This window comes from Nicrophorus vespilloides, unplaced genomic scaffold (assembly GCF_001412225.1).
Source record: "Nicrophorus vespilloides isolate i.1.1-1 unplaced genomic scaffold, Nicve_v1.0, whole genome shotgun sequence".
Lineage (NCBI taxonomy): Eukaryota > Metazoa > Arthropoda > Insecta > Coleoptera > Silphidae > Nicrophorus > Nicrophorus vespilloides.
The window spans coordinates 152,114-177,150 of NW_017097419.1; the positions used below are offsets into that span (position 1 = coordinate 152,114).

Consider the following 25,037-nt stretch of genomic DNA (forward strand, 5'->3'; position numbering starts at 1 on the left):
GCGTGTTGACCCGTATTTCAACTCAAACATTATTTTTCTTGATATTCCTGCCTGATTAACGCATTTCTTTAGATATTGATTTGCAATTTCTATAATCTAAAACTATTTTAATTCTATTTATAGCTATTGAGGTACAACAATAACAACATTATTGTAATTTAAACATCTGATTGATTGTTTTGGTCATTGCTACGTTTAACACTAAATAAGTATATTACAAATTAAGTAAAATAAAAGTGAACGGCATTATATTATTTCTAAAATTATATTTGAGTTTTCGAACTTTTCATTAAATCCAAAAATTTGAGAAAAATTAAATAAAAACTGTAATTTGAAAAACTATGTTAACAGACAGAATGTCCTATGATCAGTAGCCCTTTTTGCAGTTGATTTTTTTTATTGTATTAACTATTTTTATTTTGTAATTTATTGTTGCAATAGATATTAATATGAGTGAATAAGTGAAAAGTTCTTTGAATTATTACTTTAAATTATTATTATTGAATTAAATTTGTATTCTCGACATATTTATAAATAATACTTAAATTAGGAAACATTATTTAAATGTAAAGTACAAAACATGTAATTAACTAAAGAAATAATCAAATTATACGATGTTGCATTTCGTCGGAAACAGCGAACAAATCCGTATATTACCACAGAGCTCATTCATTTCATGCACTTTAATCAGCCCATCCTCTCCATTTTAGAGCCGAGCTTTATAGAAGTTGGTATGGTATTAAGTTCTAAGCCCTCCCCCATTCCGAATACGGTTTCTTTTACCTTTCGCATACAAACATATTCTCACATTATTAGGGATACTTTTTTTTGCACCCCCATCTCTCGCACGTCAATTAGATACCCGGTGCTAATTTTAGCTAAGTTAATCCACGAAAGCACGATGAAAGAAAAAACAAAAAAGAGAAAAAAATCATGTTTTTCCTCACTTTATCAAACAAGAAAGAAAATATTCAAATAACATCATTCATAATGTATAAGTTTTTTGTTTGTTTGTTTAAATTTCTGTTAATATTGACTTCCATTTCATATTGTGGTTGATGTTATTGAATTGATTTAAAATCGGTGTATTAATGATTGAAGACACAAACGCAAAAACAAAATCAAACATAGTTAAGTTAACAGAAACTAAATAGGATTAGAATGACTCGAAATATTGTTTTAAATTTTACGTTTAATTTTACGTTTAATTTTAATTAGTAACTGCCGCCATTAAAGAATAAAACAAAATCTATCAAGAAATACAGATTCTTGAGTATAAGTTTTATTTGAACGTTGTTAATATCGATTTATTACAGATTGTGGTTGGTGAAATTGGTTTGATTCGAAATCGGTGTGGATGGAGATGAATGGAGAAAATAGTTTGGGTTGTGGAGGGTATTTTTTTTTGAAGAAGCGAGAGCAGTCGCCGGTTGTACAAATGTGTTCGGGGGGTTGGCAAAGTGCTGACTCTAGCCACTAGTGGAGTGGTTCATATTCTGGAGAGTGAGAGAGTAGCGAAGGGTGAATTGCTCTTTAGTTTATGCGGTTTAATCGAGCATATAATGGGGGTGGACCGAAGGACTGGACGCATAAGACCACCCCACCTTCAGCACCCTTCACCGACCATCCCCGCGGCAAGGGCAGCTGACCGCTTCACGAGGACCAAGTGGACGAGAACAGGATAATATGGTTGGTTTTACTACCCGTTAACGTCTCCGGGAACTTCGCTAACTGCCGGCTAATATTTGATTAACTCCAATATTTACTGCGACCGTCTCTGCAGCTAATAGGTTCCATCAATTAATGACACCCATGGTCCTCACAAGCATCTCGATCGGATCACACAAAACCAACCCCTCAACTTCGTCACCCACCCCCGAAACGCATAAACCGGAAAGGGTCCATCTTAATTGCATTCAATCTATCCACGTGACCGAAAGCGTCGACTTGATTAAAACGACATCAGTTGACCGACCGTCAGATGTTTGGCATCCTGTCACGTTGATTTACCCTCACTGTTTATTTACAATTCGACGCCCAATTACAGACACATTTATCAACTCTGTCAAAATCCTCTAGTTAATATCCAACGTTACTTATTTGATTATCGCTCAATCTACAGAATTCTTCAGAAATCTTTTAGATACTTATTCTTAATTGCAATTTTGAAAATTATTATTGAATTAATTGAATTTGATATTATTATTTTATAATGCAAAAATAAATAGTTTTTTGTATAATTTTAGCTTATTTTAGAGAAAAAAATTGGAAATCATATCGAGAATTGAGCGAAAACCAATTAAATTTAAACTTAAAGTTGTTTTTGATTAAGTATTATTTATATATTTAAAAAGCATCTTCAGTTTTCACACAACAAATTAGAAACACTATTTCATTTAAGCTCGCAAGTAATACTCATATAAATTTTTGATTTATTTCATATTAATACATTTAACTTTCATCGTAAATTCAATGAATAAAGTATTTGCAAATTACAAGTTTTGAACTATTTCTATTTATATTCTGTTAAGTGAGTTGTTTTATGTATAGTTTTGTTTCTGATTTATTCTTTTAATGACCGTATTTCGGGACAGCTGACTAAGAGTTAAATAATGATGACAAAGATTATTTGAGTTTCTGCTGATTTCTAGAAAAAAATAAATAGGAATATTAAATTGAATTATAAATAATATTTAATGAATATTTTACACTTTTCTAATATTATAAGTTCAATAAATAAAGTTTTATTTTCGAACTACAAGTATGAAAATAGATTTTTTTGTATCAAATCAGTTGTTTTATATATATTTTTTTTTCTGCTTTACTCATTTAATGGTCGCATTTCTGAACAGTTAAGTGTCAAATAATTCATTTTCAACTGATTTCTCATACCAATTAAATTGAATTATTCATAAATTATATTATCATTATTTTTATTACCTTTTATGTACTAAAAATAATATTGTGTAGAATTGTTTATTCTGCTCAATTCAAATTACTATATCCGCACTGATTGATGCTGCATTGTGTATTGCTGAATTATGAATTATTGATAACGAAATGGATAATGCAAGGATTGTGTACATTTCATTTGCTTAAAATCTACTGTGATTACGTAATGCGTTTTTATTGTTGCTCGACTAGCGAAGAGCCTTCCGCACTTAGTATACTTAGTGAGCTGAAACACACAGTAGTAATAAATAACTTTTGTGCGGCTCTCATTCATATACGAACGGATATAATAGTTCCATTAAGGATTTCCCCGGTTTCGGCCTCCGGAAATATGAACGTGTGCACCTTTGAGGTGTTCAATATGGATCCGAAGGCCGATTATAAATGGCGGAAATCGATGTGAATGAATGTTTGTTGCTTTGTTTGTTCCATTCCGGAGAACCGCATTTGCAACATCAGTTGAATACAGAATAAATTCCCATAGCAAAACACCACATCTACAACTACATCAACCCTATCTATATAGATTTCATTTCACGTTTTTCTTTATCCTTTCTTCTGTTCACTCTCTTCTCTATACTACTCTACTTCACTACAGTCTACTCCGGTCCTCGACTGCTTCTTCCTAAGTGGTCTTTGTGTATTTTCCTTTTTACCCGGTCGAAAGTCTCGATAACCAATATCGCAGATTATTATCGAAGTAGAGGGGTATACGAGAGAGCCCTTACCAAACAACCCCCGTTTCCTTGTTCGAACATGTCTTGACGCGTGGCGAACTTAATACGACCCCTCGAGGACTAAATAACGTCGCACACGTCTTTAATTAAAAAAAAGAGAGAGAAGGAAAAGAAAAAAGTCGTAAAGGGTTCTCTTAGAAGGAAAAGCGAGACGCCAGCAGCAGCAAAAAAAAAATATAGAGAGAAAAACTATTGCTTCCGCAGCACAAAGGAAACACACTATAAGAACTATAAATATAGAGAAATAGAGAAAAATAAAGGGGAACGAGCAAAAGCAGAAGTAATAACTATCAAATATATATATATGAAGGGCCTTGATGTTCTTGAGTCACGATTTCCAAGCTCGTTCAAAACGCTACGTAAATATCGGAATTAATTGCGAATTCGAAAACCGTTCATTACGTCTGCATATGAGCTTCGATTGGAGCGAAAATGGGGCCAAATTGTCGGTCTATGTTTTCTTAAATAGTGGCCTTCATTTGGTGCACATCTGCCGATAATTACTAATTATGGATAATGCAATCAATAATTTTCATGCATAAATAAATGTTTTTAAAATATTTATTATTAGAATTACATGGAACGTTTGTATAATTGAAACGTAGAAAAAACGGAAACTTTCGCTTTATTTATTATTAACGCAGTAACCGCATTTCAAATATGAATAGACACAATATTTTTGTATTACTGAGATAGCCGAACGTAAGAAAATGTAGTTAAGGTTAATGACATCGCTAATCGAACCACAGAAACCAACAATTTAAGTTATGCAACACAAATTTAATCAAGTTGTATATACTTTACATTACATGTACATTGAATATAATTTCATATCTATGTATTTCTATAGTTTTAAGTTCAATTACCTCAAGTAAATCATATGATAACATTTCATATAAATACAGAACAGAATGGTGATACTGGTGGAATTCCGATTTTACACATTTACGTTATCTAACTGAAACAATTCTCCGAATGACAAATTGTTATAATTTTTGTTCAAAATCGAAACGAAATTTTGATAATACAATATATAAATTAAAAACTGAATAATGACAATATTTTTGACTTAATTTACTCGTGCTTATGTTGTTTTGAATTTTAAATTAATAATTGTATCATTATTAGATATTGTATTGTGTTCACACTTTTCGTGACATAAGTCAAATATATCAAACTACTATAACAATGGCAAATAATCAACACTACGTAGTTGGAACAACTGACATAGTTTTGTTGTCAGAATTTCTATAATGCGTAGTAAATTCTTTAAATAATTGCATACAACCAATAGAAGTTAGTATACTAGACTAATATTTATATTTCATTTCATATGATATGTTAATATAGGATAAGAAATAAACCTATATATAATTAAAAACAGAAGGTATTAATGCAGTAATGTTCCCTTTTTAGCCAATTATCTGAGAGCGCAGTCGAAACCAGACTGATTAGTATCATGCATTCTGCGAGTTTTCGAATCGGAAAATCGGGAACTACAAAAATCCGAACACCACCATGGAAATTAATTACGCGCGTCGCATAAAGACACCGTACCTGCATAACGTAATTTCCGATCGGACGTTAGATGGTTTTCGTACAAATTAGACGCGACAGATGAATTAATGAAAATCGTCGGTGATTTTCCACAAATTTCCCTGGAGGAAACGCAGCAGTTTGTATTTCTTTGCTTCGTGACAAAGTACGGAACGACACCCACGACAAATAATAATTTAATTTCGACATCGACGATCTCGACCGGCGAACAAGATGATCCGTCAAGTGGAGAAAGTAATGCGTGAGGAATCGTGAATTTGTTACGCACGCTCTTCTCTCTTTCTTCTGCAAACCACCCACACATACGAAGGGCGCTTTTCCCCTCCTATATTCCGCATGTCGTTCTCGGGCTTCCACTTCTTATTTTTCTTTCCTTTTTTTTCTCTTCTTCTCTTCTCCGGTTTCGTTATTTTTTTTTTGTTCAAAACCCTCCCTACGTCTCGCGGTTGTACATAAGCCTCGGAGCATCTTCCCCCAAATTGAATAAACACGACGTATTTATGGTGGGATTATTACGGGGCCACGGAACTTATTACGTCGCGCGTGGGGGAGGAGAAAACCGTAAAAAGACTGCCGACTCCCTAGATTTAACGTCTCCAATTTTTCTTCACCAACGTGTTTTTTTTTTTGCTTTCTTCCTCATCGTGTTCCTCCTCTAAACAAAGTCATTGCTTATTATATAACCGCTGCTCCGCCAGAAGAAACTTCCACGTGTTACCTTCATTACGAATGGGGAAGAGAGCCGAGAACCCTTAAAAACACATTAATTAAATTTAATTGGTGGGACGTTCTGAAATATTTATAGTTCGCATGAGAAATAAGCGAAGATATTACACGTGACATTTTCACACGTCCTACGAGACACAGATTTCCGTGTAATTTACATCTCCTTAACTAAGTACACAACTTCTTGTTAACAGCAGCAAAACATCAATCATTTATTAACAATTCAAATCCGATATTTAAACTAGTTTTACGACCACTGAAAATCATCAAAATTAGATGTGACACAAAACAAATAGATGTGGAACACCCAAGTTTAAATCTTTATCGATCTAATATTTTGTAAAATTATTACATTCGAATTGAAATTGTATTATAATAAAGTTCCACGGGTATCGATACTTTGTCCAATTGACGTAAATTGTAGCGTCAAACGACGACTGGGAAATGTGATGTTTTTTTTTTCTTTTTTCGAAAAGCGAGGTGCATAATGAAATGAAGGTGTTTTACGGCTTTACTCAGAGGACGGTAATCCTGAGCCGACAAAGACGTAACGTCGTGTTTCCTTATTTTTCAGTAATTGGACACGTAAAGACCGTGACAAATACGCGTCGTAAAAAGCGCTCTACCCCACTAATATTTGTTTACATTTCGTTTTCGGTTTTATGTTTATACATAATTTCTTAAACTTATATTTTGTTTCTTCGGTCCTCTTTGCGTTGCTTGTTTACGTGTCTCAAATTGTGTGGCGTAAAGTGAATTAGTCGCGGTCGAATTTTGTTGTTTGCTGTGCCACTTGCGATAATTTCCCCAAGCGTTGCATGAAAAGGGAAGAGGAAAGGAAAAGTGTCGTGTGTCTTGGAAATCAAACACCCTGGACCACACAACGACGAGCTTCGATATCAACGAGTTGCAATTGGAAATACTAATATTCAAAAGTACCGCATATTTCTTTGCATAATGCACTTCTTTTAAACATTACGACCCTATTTCTGTCACCTACTTTATTTTGGTGAACTCGTCACATTTGTTTCGGATATTATGATACAGACGATTATACAAGCGTTACAGCGCGAGAAATTAGAAAAAAAAAACTCTTATCCCGTCGACGCTTCCTTTCATCTTTCTCTATCTACGCAATTTGCACTTTTACTCTACGCTGTTTACGCAATTCCCTGAAGGACAATACGTTTTAGAAGAATAAAACTGCTAACATACTCTATATTAATAAATTTAAATTGAAAATTTAGAAAAAAATGATTACTTGAAAATGTCAAATTGAAGAAATTTTATTAAATATTATATTTCGAGTTATTTAAATTTCATTTGCAATTAAAAGTAAGTAATATGATTCAATTTCTTATATTTCAATATTGCAAAAAATAATTTATTTTGTCTTTGAAGTTTATCATAAATCCTAAGCATGGTAAAATATAATTTCATTAAATTGTATAATTTACTTTTTAACTATTAATAATAGTTTAATGATGATTCACATTAAATTACCAAAATAATTGCTTTATTTTCTCAATCACTAAACAAATTTAATTTGTAAGTTGAGAGACCCGTATGTAGGTTCCTGCAATTAACATGAAAGCAGTTAGAGTAAAGTGCATAGAAACAAATGACTTTATGTGTTTAAGTTGTCGTGTGGCCTGTATTTTCCCTTCGGACATCTGTCACAAATCGATCGGTAATTTACATCGATTTCATCAATATTTTAGTTTCAAAACGCATTTTTCCATTATTCTGGATTGCAGAATGCAATAAAAACTTTTTAAAACAAACCAAACTAAAAGTTATTCAATTATTGTAAGTTGTAAAGAAACATCAATTACGTAAATAAAATATTTTTTGTTTAGTTTGATTGAAATAAATCCATATGAACAGTGTTGCTATTAACAAATATTTTTGTGAATCAAAATATATTTTAATTTAATATGATTTTGGTTCTACAATATAATGTAGTGTACATGTTAATTTTTATTTTGCTTAAATTAAACAGTGCATTTCCGTGGAATTGTGGTTTGATTAAATGTATGCAAAAAGGGGGTGTTGGGGGTTGTTCTCAGAGTGAGAATATTAAATGCTTATAGTGAATGAGCGAGTGAGACCAAATTTAGTTTCTGGGAGCTAATGGAAACGCGAGCAATAATTAAAAGGGTTTCAGCGCCGAAAAAGGGAATCGTCAGTAAGCTTAATGAAGAAGGACGACGAATTCGCTTAAAAGTGTAAATAATTAAAGGATGGATAGGTGATGGACATATAATTGCTATTTCTGTTGCTGGAATAGGATTTTTGTTTTTAAAGAATTAACAAGAATAACAACAACGGGTTCATGCTCTCAACATAAATCTTTTTTAAAGGTTTAATATTAAAATATATATCTCGTATTTATGTAGACGAGAGTAAATAACATACATACGTATACACAAACATATACATGCCCGACGTTCAGCTGTTCGAAAGTATTAAAGCCCTAAAACTCGAGTCCGCATATATAAATAGCGCATAAATATGTATTCCAGATTTACGGTCGTGCCAAATGCACTCACGAGCTTATAACTCGAAGACAAGCGAAGGGGCTTTTTGATAAAGCCAAAAACGTTTTGTGTCCACTTTAATCTGGCACATCTACAACTCCACTCCTATCCACCTAAGCTCTCCTTCACTCATTCATTTATTTCTATCGCTACTACTACCATTACTACATGCACATTCTAAACATATGCAAATCAGACCTTATTCGGTTTGACACGCTATGTTAACATAAACATTTTTTATAAACTTCTTGTCTATACACGAAATTATAACACATTATTTATAACTATTATAAAACTTATATGATAGTTTTGACAAGATCGATTGTGTAGAGTTACGCGATAATTATATTTTGGTTTTTACATACCAAACTTAGTTCCAAATACGAAATTTCGTCATCTGTTTATGGCTTTCGTAATCAGAATTTTAGTTGGTGCTGGTACTTGTCAAATATATTTTCGGTAATGAATGTTGACGTCGTTTTTCTTTTGTTGACTAACTTTAATATAGCCTTCTGGATGTGTGTCGAGCCAAAGGGGCGATGGTGATGGGAAGATGTGGGGGTTTGGGAGGCTCTTCTCTCTCTGGTGTATGTTTGCCGGGGGACCGAGCATGTACCAGGACCTGACAGTATCAAATGAAACTGTCAAGCCGATTAACGCATTATACCCCAAAGCCGGTGTCGCTCCACCGTCCTCCCTGAAACCTCCCCTTGCATCACGCCACATCCCTCACTACACAGCATATGAAAGTGAAGCTCTTCCTTCGGTATCGCATGGCTAATTAGACAACAGCAAGAAGCCGTGCGACTTTCCTCATGACATTTCCCTCCCAGAAATTTATTAGGTTCAGTAATTAAGTAGAATTTGTAAAACAAATATTTATTATGCGAGTGTGTGCTTCCCCCTTCAACTTGAAACGGGAAGCATTGAATGAGGTGGCGGGGAAGGAGGTTGTAGGCAATAAATTGGTTTCGCTCTCTCCTTTGGAGGAGGAACGATCTTATCTTCTTATCACAGTTAATGAATTAGGTTGGCAGCACAAAGCCCCACCTAATTACCACCAAATCCTGCCTTTAATTAGTTTCAGTTCTTTCGAACTTCACCACCGCAAATAAAAAAAACAATTAAAACAGCTCTATCTAATAAACCTCCACCCCTCGTCCAATTAAGACCTACCTAAACAGTTATTTCAATTGCGATGAATATCACATAAATACAATCATTCCAAAAGTTATTTAATTACAATTCAATTTTAGGCAACCAATCGTGCATTCGGAAAGCTTCTTGTTGTTGATGTTAATATTTCTTGTCGCTGTGTGCGGTTTGAACTGGGAGCTGTAAATGTTTCAATTATCATCGGGATGGGGGAGACACGGTGGTCCCAGAAACTTGTATAATGACTTTAGCATGCTTCCGTAAAGTAAACAACATCAACGAATGCACCCTTCCGCCCCACAACTCCCACAGCATCCACCCTCATCCACCATCAACCATCCTCGCATCTACCGAAACCGGTGGTGTGAGAGTGTGTATGCATGTTGCCTGAGCCGAACATACCGCAAACTCGGCTGACAGATCTATGTGCGGTTTAACACGCCTTAACTTCCACCTATACACCCCGAGGGATCTTCCGTTGTATCCACAAACACGTTCGTCTTCGATGCCATAACACTTATAAACATATTTCAAGGGATGAGAACTAAGACACGCGTGTGTATTGGGTGGTGCATGATGCGAAAACATTTTAATTTGAATTCTTTGCGAATAGTTGCGCTAGTAATTAAACGCAAGGAATTCCTAAAGCTGCGAAAAGTTTTCGTCCGAGACGAAGAGAAACGGAAATTGTTCTTGCGCCCTCGCACCTCGCGCAAAAGAAAGAATCATTCCGACACCCTTAATTACCATAAGAATTCGCCTCATCAAATTTATCCACTGGTTTTCACAAATCATATTTAAATTTAGATGGCGCTGCTAAATCACATCTACACGTCAAAATTAATCATATGTGAATACCCAAATTAGTATTTACTTTAATAATACAATTGAATATAGTATAGTTTATAATTAAATTACTTTTATTATATTAATAAAATAAATAAATAATAATTCCAATGGCAAATATATAATTTAAATTTAATTGATTTATTATTAAGAAAATATATATAAGAATGAATTTTATCTAAAAAAAAGCGATTTCTAAAGAGACCGTAATTTACTGAAATCTATTTACGTATCGTGTTGATTCGAACGCAAAAGGCAAATTCGATTTTGATGAACCGAATCTTGATGCAACAGTTGGCAGCGACTTGAATAAATCATTTCATCATTTATCAGTTGGCAGCAATTGAAAAATAAACGCATTTATTCAATTTTCGTTCGTTCGTTTTGGAAGAGGCTCCTCCTAGCAGGCGGAAGCAAAAAAATAAAATTTTCGTTTTCATTCGAAATACTAAAATTAAATATCTCCAATATTATCAAATTACTTTCAATTTTATAATTTTATTTTCAGTTTCACTAACCATTATTTTTTTCTATTTGATATTTGGTTCTATAATTAATTCATTATATCACTTTCATGTTTTTTTAATTGTTTGTAGTTGGTAGTTTTTTTGATTGTCATTTGCTGTAAGTATTTAATTTGTGCGTTGATGATTTGTTTGGTGCTTGAATGGAATGGATAATCGATTAACAAGATAATAGAAGCCTTTTAGTCGTAAGCTATTACTTAATTAATTTCGTAATTACTTATAATTAAGACCATATAATTGCATGTAATTATAAAAAAATCTATATTATGTTAAGTTATATTATGACGTAAGTTCGGTTTGAAGCATTGTCTTTTAGTCAGTGTTTGAATGGCAGATGATGTTAACGATTGATCGTCATAGCTTAGGCCTCTTTATATATACTATAGATATTTCCAATGAACAAAAGCATTACTTAATTAATCCTTCACAGACATTAATTAAAAGTTACTAATATTTTTTTTGTCACAAGCAACTTATATAGTCTTTCGTATCTTTCATTACATATTCTAATATCTTTCGTATATATAATTAAATATGCAGGTATTCAAATACAACAGTAATAATAATTAAAAGCAGTGTATTTATTAATAACACATAAATGTATATAAAATATAAACAGATACATAATAATTAATCTTTTTTTAAATGATAATGATAAATCTTGTCACAATACTTTACTCACATGTAAAATATTAATTAATAAAAATTAATAATTTAAATATATCCTTGATTTTTTAATATTTTTATTAATTTAGGTCATGCAGATACATCCAATTTTCATTATTTTTCCAGGGTGTAAAGTCTATTTATATGTAGTTAGTGAACAATGCAGAACATAATCCATTGAAAAATCGAAAGCTCAAATTCGTTCAGTCGAGCGCGCACATTCCCATTTCTCTCCTCTTTCACACACACACACACACATTCAGTATTTCTGTCTTTAATTAAACAAGCTGTCAGAAGCTAAAATTAACCTGTCAATTGAGCGCCTCGCGTTATTATTACAAGGAAACTGTTGGTAATAAAAAAACAAGCAAAGGGAAAAAAAGAAAAGTACACATGTATAAAAAAGAAAGTGTTCGTAGGTCAGCGAAAAAAATATATAAAAATTGACCTTTCATCTCGATGCCTTTAATTGCCGAAATGAAGGTTTGCTTTAATTGATTTTAATTAAGGTGGTTCATAATTCAAAACGCTCGCAAAATACCTATTTATTTAGCGAACTCACGCATTCTGCAATTCCATCGAACCATCGTTTTGGTTCACTGGTCTATGTAACTATTTAATCGACCATGAAGCTGTGACTAAAACTACTACTAACCAATTTCTGTCACAACATACCATACATAAATTGGCTTTTTTTATAGATGTGGTTGCTTTGGTATTATTGCTGAGGTACTGTGTGGAATCGGCGCGTCCGAACCATTATTATTGTTGCACAGTTTTGTACTTTCCAATTTTGAATGGTTAATTGGATTAGGTGAGCGTGGCCGGAGTAATGGATTCATTTGATCGCATTGTCTCCTCATCCACATCCACCTCCTCTGCGTTCTGTCGCTCTTTATGACCGCTTAATTGGAATTTCAGCTACTGCAATTATTATCTGAAGTAACGAGAGGCGGTGGGCGTTTGATTAACTTCGCAAAACCTGTTTTAATTGCAATCCATTAGCATTTGTTCTGCTCCATGTGAAGTGATGACCTATGTTCGAAGCCCCTTAAAAACAGTTAATTATAGCAATTAAACAAATTACATAATTAATATTATTACATAAGAATATCAGAAAATATGAAAATATTAATGTAGATGATATTACATTTTTTAAGTTCAAATTATTGTAACTATTCATTATTTTTATTTGTTTGTTGTTGTTTGTTACAGAATATAAAGTGGGTTTTGCGCAATAACGTCTCCGTGTTTATTTAATTAATTGTTATTAATTGTTGGGACTAAGTGGGCTCTGGAAATTCGGAGGGCTTTAAGTTGCTTCATGTTGATAATTAAGAGTGAGAGATGAACAATTTCACGTATGACGAGGCGCATAAACAGGGCGCTTCATCCTAGCCATTAACCTTTGTCTGCTGGGCGGCGAAGGCGGCTTTTCTGGTAGGATATTCTGCCGCCCCCTCCAACTGAATTAATGGCGGCTTGCTAACCAAACTCCGTTTTATGCTATGAAGAATAATTTGGGCAAAAGTCTAAGGCGACACTTGCTAAATGGCACACACAACACAGCGCCATCCAGCGCGAACTTTGCGCGCTGCCGCCTCCTCCTTCGTTCCCAACCGCCACCGTTTCCACCGCACCCTACGTCCCTTTGTTGCTGCTACTGCTGAAGCTGAGCGCGTTTTATATGGAAATGTTGTCATGATATGCTTCGTTAAAGTCGTAAAATAGCACCACAGCGCTGGAACAGGGTCGGACTGCATTAAAAGGGTAAAAGAATAATGTGGTTTGCATGCTAAAAGAGATTAATTAACCTTTTTAATGTTGGCAAAATAGCTTCCACTTGCTGCTTCTACTGATGTTATGCCACTCCAATAAGGGACCCCTCAACTTCGTTTTTTATCGACTGTTCTCATCCTTTTCCCATCATTCTGTTTTTTTTTTTCCTGCACTTCTGATCCTCCCACGTACAATAACTCCGGGCAAAACAAACCGAAATTTGTAATTAACAAAAAAAAAGTTTCATTAAATTACTAATTGTCATCAAAAGTTAACGACCATTTGCTTACAAATTGTTTGATTACACCTACATTAAAGTAACGTGACCATGACAAACGTAATATTATACTAATGTTATTCCCTATTATCTTAGCATTAATTTGAATATTCATTGTTATGTGGGGCCATAATATAATTTGTTATTATATTATAAAATAGAAATAAAACTCAAAATGTATTCATTTCAATTTTGCCGAAAAATTATAGTTAAGTTTTATAATAACTGTCATCAATTAAAACACACTTTTTAAACCCTATAATAATAGTTTCAATTATATACATTATTATTTAATATTTTTTATGTCGTATAATTTTATTCACATTCTGTTCATCAATGTGAACATTGAGTAAATTTAAGATCGAGGTTGTCATTAAAAGGATAAGCTTCCCCGGTGTAGTTACCATTATGATTATTTGATTTTTAATTTGTTGGTTGTCTGTCATCTTGTAGGTTAACTTCAGTAGTATATTGATACTCTGCGATTCCACTATTTCCTTTCACTTTGAATCTGCTGCTATCCTTAACACTGTTATTGACAATCGACTTGGCTGATGGTCCATATGCTGATGAACCTCATTCATTTGACTGTTCATCTGTGATGAACGATGGCCCTTTTGCTGCAAGCACCGAGAGGGCTCACAAAGAGCCTGACTTGACGAGGATTCGAACCGGCGGCGAACCGGCGATATCGTGGTTATTGCGATTTAACGATTCGGCTATTAGTAGCCCTATTTAAATATTGAGAGAAAATTATATTATAGTCTCTAATATGACATTAAATTTATTTTATTTTGTATTTACATGTATTTTACTAAATATTATTCGTATCATTATTATTAGTAATATATTTTTTTAAAGAAATATCAATCAAATTCTTAAATAATATCAAAATATAAATTAAATAATATAGAAAATATAAATCAAATACATTTAAAAAATGGAAAAAAAAATGTTTCTTTTATAGAAAAAAAACTGGGAGACATTTATCAGACTTTTCGTTGTTCAAATTAGCATGGATTAATGGTTGAGATCAGCAGGCATCGCTAATTGGCGCGGATTCCCTGCAATATTTGTTCATACATCGGAGCCCATTTGTTCAGAGTCTTAATAGACCGCTCCTCCTAATCCCATTTATTCATCAAGGCCAATTAGCTTTGCCACACTTGAATTTATGTACCACCGCTCTTGTTCTTCCTCTATTTTTTCTTTGCCGTTTCCTTTGGTCCGTCTGTTATTCCTTCGTCACGTATTTGCCCATTTTCAATGGTTTAGCGTATAGAAAAACCGCAAGGGATGAAGCCCTTTTCAATCGGTTGTCCTGAATACATAAAAGTCGTCGCAACCTTTATTTTCTTTTGCCTCAAAAAAAAATAGTCCAAAATAAACCTGCGCTTTATAAGGAAAAATGAGAAAATAAGATATTTGGGGAGATGACGGTCCGTTTCTCGTTGTCTTAATAATATGCAGATTGCAGAAAAGTATAAACAATAAGAAGTTTACAACGTTGGCGTTACGGCCCTGCGCAGGGTTATCCCCTTGGGGGATTTCCACTCCCTCCACATCAGTTATTCGCTACCCGGATTGCGAAAGGTTAATTGTTAAACAAGTCGACACCGTCAGTCAAACATCAACACAAACTTAATTTAAAAGTTTTGCGAGCGCAGGAAGCGAGTAGGAAAATCCGAAGGAAGGAATGAAGCACGGGAAACTTTGGCCAGGGCGAAAATGTGTCACTATTGCTGTGCGCCAAAAAGGTGGGGAATATCTTGAAGCCTCACAACCATCCGCACTTTCCAACGCAAAACACCCACACACCCTGCCGCAGGGAGTGTTTCGCGCAGTCACATTAAAAACAATTTAAGGAACCCTTTTTCGCACCGCCCAAGACCACGAGAAGAATAAGAAAAAAAAACTTTTCAAATTATAAACCGCCAAATTTATATTAACGTGGCAACAATGGAAAAGTTAATAATGCGATAGTAAAGCAAAACCGTTATACGCTGCTTCTGTGTTTTTTTCTCTCTCTCCATCTCTCATTATTACGTTTTTCTTTTTTTTTTAATTTTATTTTGTCGGCGGCAGCTTTTAATTTAGATTTTCGAGACTGTCACGTTTTAAGCCCAAGTGTACAGTTGCAAAACAAAAAGAGAGTAATATAAGTAAGGCTAATGAAATTAGCTAGCTTGAATCTGGGATTGTGGAGTAGAAAAATATGTACTAATGGACGTTGCTATGGGGATGAAGTGTTTTTTTTCAGCTGAATGTTGCCATGATAACTAAGTAGCTTAAAAGGTGGAGAATTTCAGTGAAAGGTCTCCTGTATCTCTATATATTTATAATATATTGTTTTTAATGTTTCCATTAAATTTCAGGAAATATGTATATCACAAATAAATAATTAGATACAAATTGAATAGTTTTAGCTTTCAATTTGAATATTCAATGTTATTCCAAAGTTGTCATGAAATTAGAGGGGAAACCACATAAGTTACAAATATAATATTATACACATTTAAAATTAATGACAAAAAAAAACACGTTACTGAAAATGTAATATCTTTATATAATAATGAATATTCATAGCGTATTATTTCGTAAACCACTATTACCATAGTTATGATTTTTTTTGACAAAATTCTATATAAATATAATTCGCATTATAAAGAGAACAGTTATGTTTTTTTTAAACGTTATTAATGTTCTTATACGTAAATTGTGCAATGATGCAATAAAAGTAAATAGAAATATTAAATTTAAAAAATGATGTTCCGTTACAGTTGATGGTGCATGAATGATGAGAAGTTCTGGTTGGAAGCTGAAGGAAGATGCATGGAGACATCCGTAAATTAGTTCAGCCTTTGGTAAGCAAACGCAGCCGGAATTAAATTAACTATGCCTCGTGTGTTAATATGCTAACACGATTATGTCTACGAGATGTTGTTACGTATTATTGTATTAATACGAGCGGATGCTATTGCGGCTTTGCACGCAGATTCTGTTCCATAACATTGTTACTATTCAATAGCTCCTCCAAACTCAAGACGACAATCCACTTCCACCTTAAATGATGATGATCATCGTCGCTCATCAATGTTATACTTATTCGATTTATTATTAGATAACAAATGTATACATAATACCAAGTATAATGGACCTGCGTTATCTTAGACCTACGTTTGAGTCTCTCTATTATTAGAATATCGATATCTATGCACATTGCATCACCCTTCCGAAAGGAACTCATATATATCTATCTCTCATATTCCCATTGCTCACTTGAAACTTTCCTGAAAACTTTCCCGGAGATACATCCCTTCACGAAACGAAAGAAAAATATCATCTATCACAAATATACTTCGATGTATCTTAAATCCATAACTCAGTTTTATGCGCTGCAGGCTACTACTTAACAAACCATGAAACTTTACATGATATACGACAAGTAACGCGTATTTGTATACATCAAAACTACTACTATTTGCGCGAGTTTAATAATATAAGTGGTGCACTTGTCACGGTGGCCGTGCAATTAAATGTGATTTATAAATATACACCGAGACAAAGTGAGTAATATAAACTTAAAGAAATTGGATTGCAGAGGAGATCGGATTACGTAAGGTGTCGCCAAAGGTGATTGGGAAAACGATCGCGGCAGCAGCCGGAGGCGAGTTACGCAATGAGCGGCGGCGGTAATGGAGGAGCAGTAAAAACCGAACGTGCGGGGCAAATTCAATTAACACAATCAATTTCCAACTTTCTTTGTGCCGTTTCTTCACCTCGACGTCCCTGCAATTAGCACCGAACTCGGTTCGAACCAAACGTCATTTAATTCCGTGAGCTTGCATCGGAATCCGCCGTATGGCGCATAATTTATAAATCATGATCTCATATAGGAACTGCGTTTAGATGTGCGATTAATCACGTCCGTCGACGTAATTTTAATCTAACGAATGATTTTTTTTTTAAAATCAAAACAAGAAGTTCACTTGGTATCTGCGAGTAACTTTATAATGGAGTTTGCGGTCATTTATTGATGATGCGTTTATTTATTAATGGAGGGGATGGAATTAAATTTAAACAATTTACTTACAACTTTTCGGCTTGAAACAACTCGCGAGGGGCGGCGTTATAGTAGGTCGTCACCTTAATTAACGGAGTTACCAGTGTATTTCCATGGAAACTGAAATGCGGAGCGCAATTTGTTTTTTGGAAGGATTCGCATCGTGCTGTCCATCTTGGAAACGAGACCATTAATTTTCCCCAATTATGTATTAACAAAAGAGCGAAAGAGCACGAAGTTTGGACATTAATTGGGATTACATCCCATTACAGCCCACTCTTGAAACTGGCATACAACCAAATATGATCTATATACATGATAGCAAAGAAAAAACAAACTTGAAAGGCGTTCATTTGGCGCACAACGTAGAGCTCCATTTGTAATATTTGAATTGTAGCAGTTTAATTTATTCTAAAATTAATAACAAATATAGCACGGTTTTAAATAATTTATTTACTTGAAATGATGCACAAAGATATTTCAAACTATAATTTTTAAATTGGATAGAGAAACGTCTCCGGGGAGTACAGCATCCATTAACAAAGCGGACGTTGCCATCTCGATGGTGTTTTTTTCTCTTATTTTGCACAAAGATTATGTTTCCTCGAGGAGTATCTCGTAACTCCACTTGTTTTCTTTTCTTTTCGTATCCTCACTTAAGGAGGAGTTTTTGAATTATTTAAAATGTGTTTAAAGTTTAATCATTTTACCGGGGGAGAGCAGGTAGATTACCAGGCAAATAGTTACGGAGACGTTACATAAATTCTATGAATATTGGATGGGTTGGAGGGGTGGTAAGAGGACGTTGCGAAATAAATAAGCTGGAAAGAATTAGCGCGCAGTCGATTTTTCGCCTTCGGATGGAAGATGGGCAGAGGGAGCCCATAAATTAGTCAGCGAAGGGCGGAAGAAAATTACTATCAGCGACCCATCAACGGCAAACATCCACCGACCTCCCTCCATCCCTCCCTCACCCGTCGCACATCCGCAGCGTCTTCTTGCGTTTTCCCATCCGTCAGTTGCACAGCAACAACTGGAATTTATGTTTGTTGCGCATCCCCCCAAGGAAATATATTGTGTATTGTATTGTTGTTTGTTGTAAATGGGTGGCGGTGGAGGATGTTGCCCCGAGAATTAATAGCAGATACGGCGGAATTATAGATTCCCGATTCTGGGGGGGCGGCCACCTACACCACCTCCTCCTCTACCAACGCCGCCGCCAACCGCCGACCATTTACGCAATAAATCATCAATTTACCCAAAACCCAGCATCGAAATGCGGGGAAAAGCAAACACCGCTATTCTTACCACCGTTATTATAACTATTAAATAAATAATCGAATCCATAAATCGGCCGAATCCATTAAGTTTTCTTGTAGGAAATGTACTATTCATTTATCGTCGATACTATTTCTTGTAAACTTAACAAGCAAAAACGTTATTATACATATAAAAAATATATAATAAAACTTATTTGAGCAGAAAGACCTATATCCCTTTTTATCAGTTGACTTTTTTGAAATTATATATATTTATTTTGTTCTATTTATTTCTGTATATGTTTTTTTGTACGACTGATGCAATAAACATTATTATTATTGAAACTTATTTTTTAATTTGAATTTAAAATTATTATTATTTTAATATTTATTAAATTTATTCCTTATATTTCTAATTAAACTAATTAAGTAAATGATGTAAAACGTGAAATTACATTTGGTTCATTGATATGATTTTTTAAAATTATTTTTGTATTTTTCTTTCTATCCAACATGTAATTTGTAATTGAATATTTTTTTTATAACCACTAACTTATTCCATATCATATGATGCTAACCTTGCGAAATAATATGTTAGTGATGTGGACGGATTTATACTAGAATTTTCTTAAATGTCTTACACACGAGAAGAGTTTAAGGCGTGCGAAAGATAGATTATAATAAATATTGGAAATAAATATCCTAGATGTTGTCCCTATAATAAGTCTTGAGCTTAATGAAAGTGTCGGTGGTTTTCAGCGAGTCTTCAGCTTATTGTTCTATTTTTATTTTCTTGCTTTTTTATTTTTCTCTGTATTTTTTGCATGTCTAGGATGAATTGCAGTGTTATGGAATAGGGGTTGGCCGACCCACATTTACGTAATAAATCATCAATTTACCGACGCGGCATTCGGGCATAGCAGAATTGCAAAATCGAAAAAAAAAAAAACGACAAGAGCAGCAACGATCATACAGTAATTGGCATCTCGATAACCGACTCGCATTCGAAATTACGAGTTTAATCACACATACTCACACACGTGGCATAGTTGTGCCCTTTTCTCTCGTATATGTATATATTTTTTTTGTTGATTTGTTTCCATTGATTTTGCTGTTCGGTTCCATTATTATCTGGGTGTCCGAAAAGAGGCAAAAAGTAGTGTAAATGGGCAAGGTGTAATCAAGCGTCGGATTTGCAATTAGAGAAAGCCTCATTGCATAAAAATATCGAAATGAAACGGATCGGAACGCGATCGCCGAAAGAAACGTTATTGGATCGATGTACTGCATCGCGATGCGGTTTTTTCGTCGACAACGACTACGACGACAACGAATGGAGCAGAAATAGAAGAAAAGAAGAAAAAGAGGTGAACTAATCTCGCGGAAACCCCAAAAACTGTAGTTGTTTCGAGTAGCGGAGGAGGCGAAGAAGAAAGTCGCGGGGCCGAGTATAAATAGTATCGATCTGGTTGTGTTTAATCAGTTCAATACTCGCTCTCCTCTCCAGCAGTAGCAGCAGAATGAGATTGATTACAGTGTCTTTGGGTGTCCTGTGCCTCGCTGCGGCCCTATGCTCAGCAAGGGTGATTGGCGAGGAAGAGGAGGACGCAGCTAAGGGCTTGGATCAGGCGGTGGCCGCCACCGGCCACAAGAAGAGCCACGAGGAGGGCGGCGGCCACTCGCATCACAGCGACCACCATTCCAGTCACGGGGAGAAGGGAGACAAGGGGTACAAGAGCGCCCATCATCACGACAAGGGAGGCCACGGCAAGCACGGCAAGGAGCACGAAGAGGGTCATCATGCCGAGAAGGGTGGCCACAAGAAAGGTCATCACGACGAGGCTGAACACTACGGCGAGCACCACGAGTCAGGCAAGAGCCACAAGGGCGGCAAGTTCGGTGAGAAGAAGGGCCACAAGAAGGGCCAGAAGACGACCGGATTCCACCACAAGTCGCACAAGGACGATTACCACAAGGAGCACAAGTTCTACGACGACTTCCACAAGGGCGGTCATCACTCCAAGTTCGGCGACTTCCACGGACACCACGGCAGCAAGGAGGGCGGACACAAGAAGGGAGGTACCCACAAGAGTGGCTACCATGACGATCACTTCGGCAAAAAGGGACATCACGACAAGGGACACTACGAAGAGGATCACAAGGGACACAAAGGCAAGCACGGCCACGAAAGTCACCACGCCCATCACGAAGATTACGGAAAGAAGGGAGGTCATTCCGGCGGAAAGGAGTACGGCTTCAGCCACGGCGGAAAACACTAAACAAACCTCATCCTCATCCACCTCTTACTTACATCTCTCGTTACCTTCTTGTTACTATTATTACTATAACTATTTTCATTTGTTTGCCTTTTCAATTGTTGTTACCATGAAATAAATTTGTTGTTTTTTCGAAACTACGCTCTCGCATTTCATTCCGTTTCTCATAAAGCAAAACGAAACGCAACCGACTTCATTTACATAATACTCCACCGTCGCCAATGTTGCCTGGCGAACGAGCCACAGTTTCCTGCTAAAATACATACAAACCTCTATTTTTTTCACCTTTCCAACGAAGTCCATTCATTTTGTTTATATATTTTCTTGATAAATATTTATAATTATTACCTCGAAACAACAAAGGAGACTATCGCGAACAATGCACGTTATGCACAAAGTGGAAGTCGAGAAGAATGCGAAGAAGAAAAATGGTAGGAATAAAAAAAGTAATGTACAAGAAGTAGCTCGGATCTTCTTTCACGCAATACCTATCTATTTATTATGCAAGTTTCAAAGAAGCAAACAAAAAGAGAAAAATGCACAGTACAAAAGCATTATATTTTAAACAAACAGAACAACATGCAGATAAATTAAACTTTCTTTTCGATTAAATAGTCGATTAAACCATCCACTCCATTTATTCACTGTTACAATTTTAATGCAAAAAATCTATACAGTTACATAAAGTGATCGTTTCGAACAAAAAACAAGTAAAGTCAAATCATTGTCTTTTTCATTTCGAATCTCTAAGAAATAGAGATGTTTTGTATACCATTTTTACATTGATAACAATGATCTTTGTAATTAACAAAATTGTCTTTATGAAGCAATAAATTCAATTATTCGCGAGTAAATAATAAATTAATTCTATAAAAGGTTGAAGGCTTTGGTTTTATACATAATCTATTGTTTTGAAAATGAGAATGCAGCGAGCGGCGTATAATGAGAACCGAATGGACGTACCGGTACTGCTAATAAGCAATCGCGTCGCGACTGCAGTGCCAAAGCAGCGATTAATTAAAGCACTCTTTGTTTAAACAAATTGAATCTTCCAATTACACCCTATATAGTTTTAAGCTTGATTGCGTACTGCTATTAAATTAAGGGCAGACGATGATGTCGGGACCGCCGGCAGAGGGCGGAGAGGGAGAAAGGGCGGACACGATACTAGGCGAGCTTTTAAATTAATTTCGAATTTCAGGTAGTTAAGTAAAACTCTTCTCGGACTTTTAATTGTAATAAAATGGAGATCTCCTTCCAATCCCCCATGCTTTCACCACCTCCTCCCCGACCCCAGTAGACAGTTTAAAAGGTAAAAACTGCAGTAAAAACCCTTCGTTCGTTTATTCCTCCTTGCTTCCTTCCTCATCCTCTTTCCTCCCATCGCTTCTTTTTCATGCACGCGCGCGCTACTAATTATTAACCCAAGCGTGTTTTAATTTTATTTTCTTTATTTAAACTTTCCCGCCGAGAAACCAGAGGACAGATGAGGGATGAAGTTGGGGTAGAAAAGAGGATGAAGCGAGTGCAGAGATGAAGGGAGGAAAAGAGAGGAAACCAAATTATTATTCTGGGACCATTATCGTCTGGGAATTCAATGCGCAAGTAGTTTTAAGCATAAACTTAATGTAAATAGAAGGTATTGGAAGAAGTTCCGTGGGCGGCGAGGGTTAATGAAAACAGGGTCGTACGTGCACGACCAGGTGAACAATTAGGGATCGGACAGCTGTTCGGAAACATACATTTTGACGCATTACCAGCACCAAGTAACCAAACAGCGTTGGTCAGAAAGAGATAAACATAATAAATAAACCAGCTGCTCATCCCACACCGAATACCGGTGGACAGAAGTTATTTGATTTGCTTATCTTTATCTCCTCTAAATACCCAACACCGGTAAAAAGCCCTTTTCTATTCCGGTAATCGTTATATATAGTGTCAAGCATATAATAATACAAATTGACTATATCAATTTATTCACTCATATTTATATAATAAATAAATTATAATATCTATTCCAGATTTAATATATAATATACTAAGACCTATTAATTATTAATAATAATAATATTTATTGTAACAAATCATACTACATACTAAAAAAAACATAATAAAGAAGAAAATAAAAAAAAACAATAAAGGGCTATTGACAATAGGTCTTTCTGCCCAATATTAATTACTATTGTGCCAATTTTTATAATAATTATTCAATACCATGTTTTCGCTATTATAGATTGTAAACTATTATATTAGTGTTTTAAATCTATTGAGACTGATATTTATATATTATATAGTTTACAAACAAGACACAACACTTCCTCTCTTTTGTTAAATATGACGACTATAACTGAAACAAATCTCGACGGTTTATATATAATGAGGAATTAAAGGTTAATTGATGTTGAAAGATAGGACATTTATTATTTGCAGACTCATTATTGGTTTTATTAGGACAATTCTGTTTTCTGCGAAAACAACCTTCAATTACAAACTGGTGATGCGCTTTTGCGGAATTACATTCGATATGACTCCGTTCACTGGTTGCACCACTAAAATTTGCACTAAAAACCTCCAATTAAACTCGCGCACATTCGTTATTCCCGTCTCGCATTTAATTGGGATTAGAGTATCGAATGTAAAACTCGAACGCTTCGAACGTGTGCCAATATAGAAAATAAAAATTAGGAAAATGTCGGTGCACAGACTGCATTAAGGTTTACTTTGCTAAACGCCAGGACCTAACTACTAAACTCACCGAATTAATTGACGTTTGCTGCTAACAAATGTTATTTAATTTGTATTGGGTATTGGTTCATCTCATTCAAACTAAATCCTGAGCGATTAACTTTATTTACCTTTCGATCTAATCCAATATCGTTGACGGATCCAGATGAAATTTATTTATCTATATAGGATGGATGTGTTTCGGGATCGGATCGAATAAGCGGAACGGATCGGGTCAAAGTTCCCGCTTCCGTCGAGGGAATTAATTCAATTACAAAGTTATGCACCTCAATCACCTCCTGTTTATTATCGATCACCGATACAAAGCGGCCGGGATTAATGAATCACTCTCTGAATTATTAATTAACGTCTGCCTCGTTCATTCCCTTTTCGCTCCCTCCCCGCTTATTACCAAGACACATTATTTCCTCTTTTACCACCTTCTGTTTGATTCGCTAATTGCATTTTTTCCCACTTTGATTTATTGCGTTTGCTATTATTTAGTTTATTTTTTATTATATTCATTTGTAATAAGGATGATAAATATGCCGTGATCGTCATTCCGACAGACGAATCTGGTTCAGACGTAATTTTATTGGCTCTCCAAAAGAGGGCGAGGAATCAATCATCGAGTGCTTCCTTTAAAACACGACGATTTATTAAAACGCGCTCGCTGATTGATGGTATTTCCATCCAACGTTCGTTCCTGTTCTCAATTTTATATTACCATTATAATACTCCGAAATGCGGCCACTCTAAATCCAGTATACTTTAGAAACGAACACAATGCACAACCAAAAAAAAATCTTGAATCGCAGTTATCAAGCAAGGACACAACACCTCCTAAACAATTTCTTAATTCATCTATATTACATTTTTTTACTAAAAATAAGTAATGGAAATTACATTATTAATTAAATAATTCTATAATAATAATTAAAATTTAATGGCCA

The 25,037-nt window shown here is 35.0% G+C and overlaps 2 protein-coding genes across 2 annotated transcripts in view; one reads left to right on the top strand and one right to left on the bottom strand.

Moving 5' to 3' along the window:
• Positions 1 to 25,037, bottom strand: part of LOC108560041 (cell adhesion molecule 2-like) — a 141,893-nt gene that overhangs the window by 111,672 nt on the left and 5,184 nt on the right. The gene's annotated exons all lie outside the window — the stretch shown is intronic.
• Positions 20,258 to 21,399, top strand: LOC108560042 (histidine-rich glycoprotein-like). The gene has a single exon (XM_017917469.1). The coding sequence runs from the start codon at positions 20,605 to 20,607 to the stop codon at positions 21,361 to 21,363; it is 759 nt and encodes a 252-aa protein (XP_017772958.1). The 5' UTR covers positions 20,258 to 20,604; the 3' UTR covers positions 21,364 to 21,399.

Coding starts and splice junctions, on each gene's coding strand:
- LOC108560042 (XM_017917469.1), top strand. CDS start 20,605: ATGAGATTGATTACAGTGTCTTTGGGTGTCCTGTGCCTCGCTGCGGCC.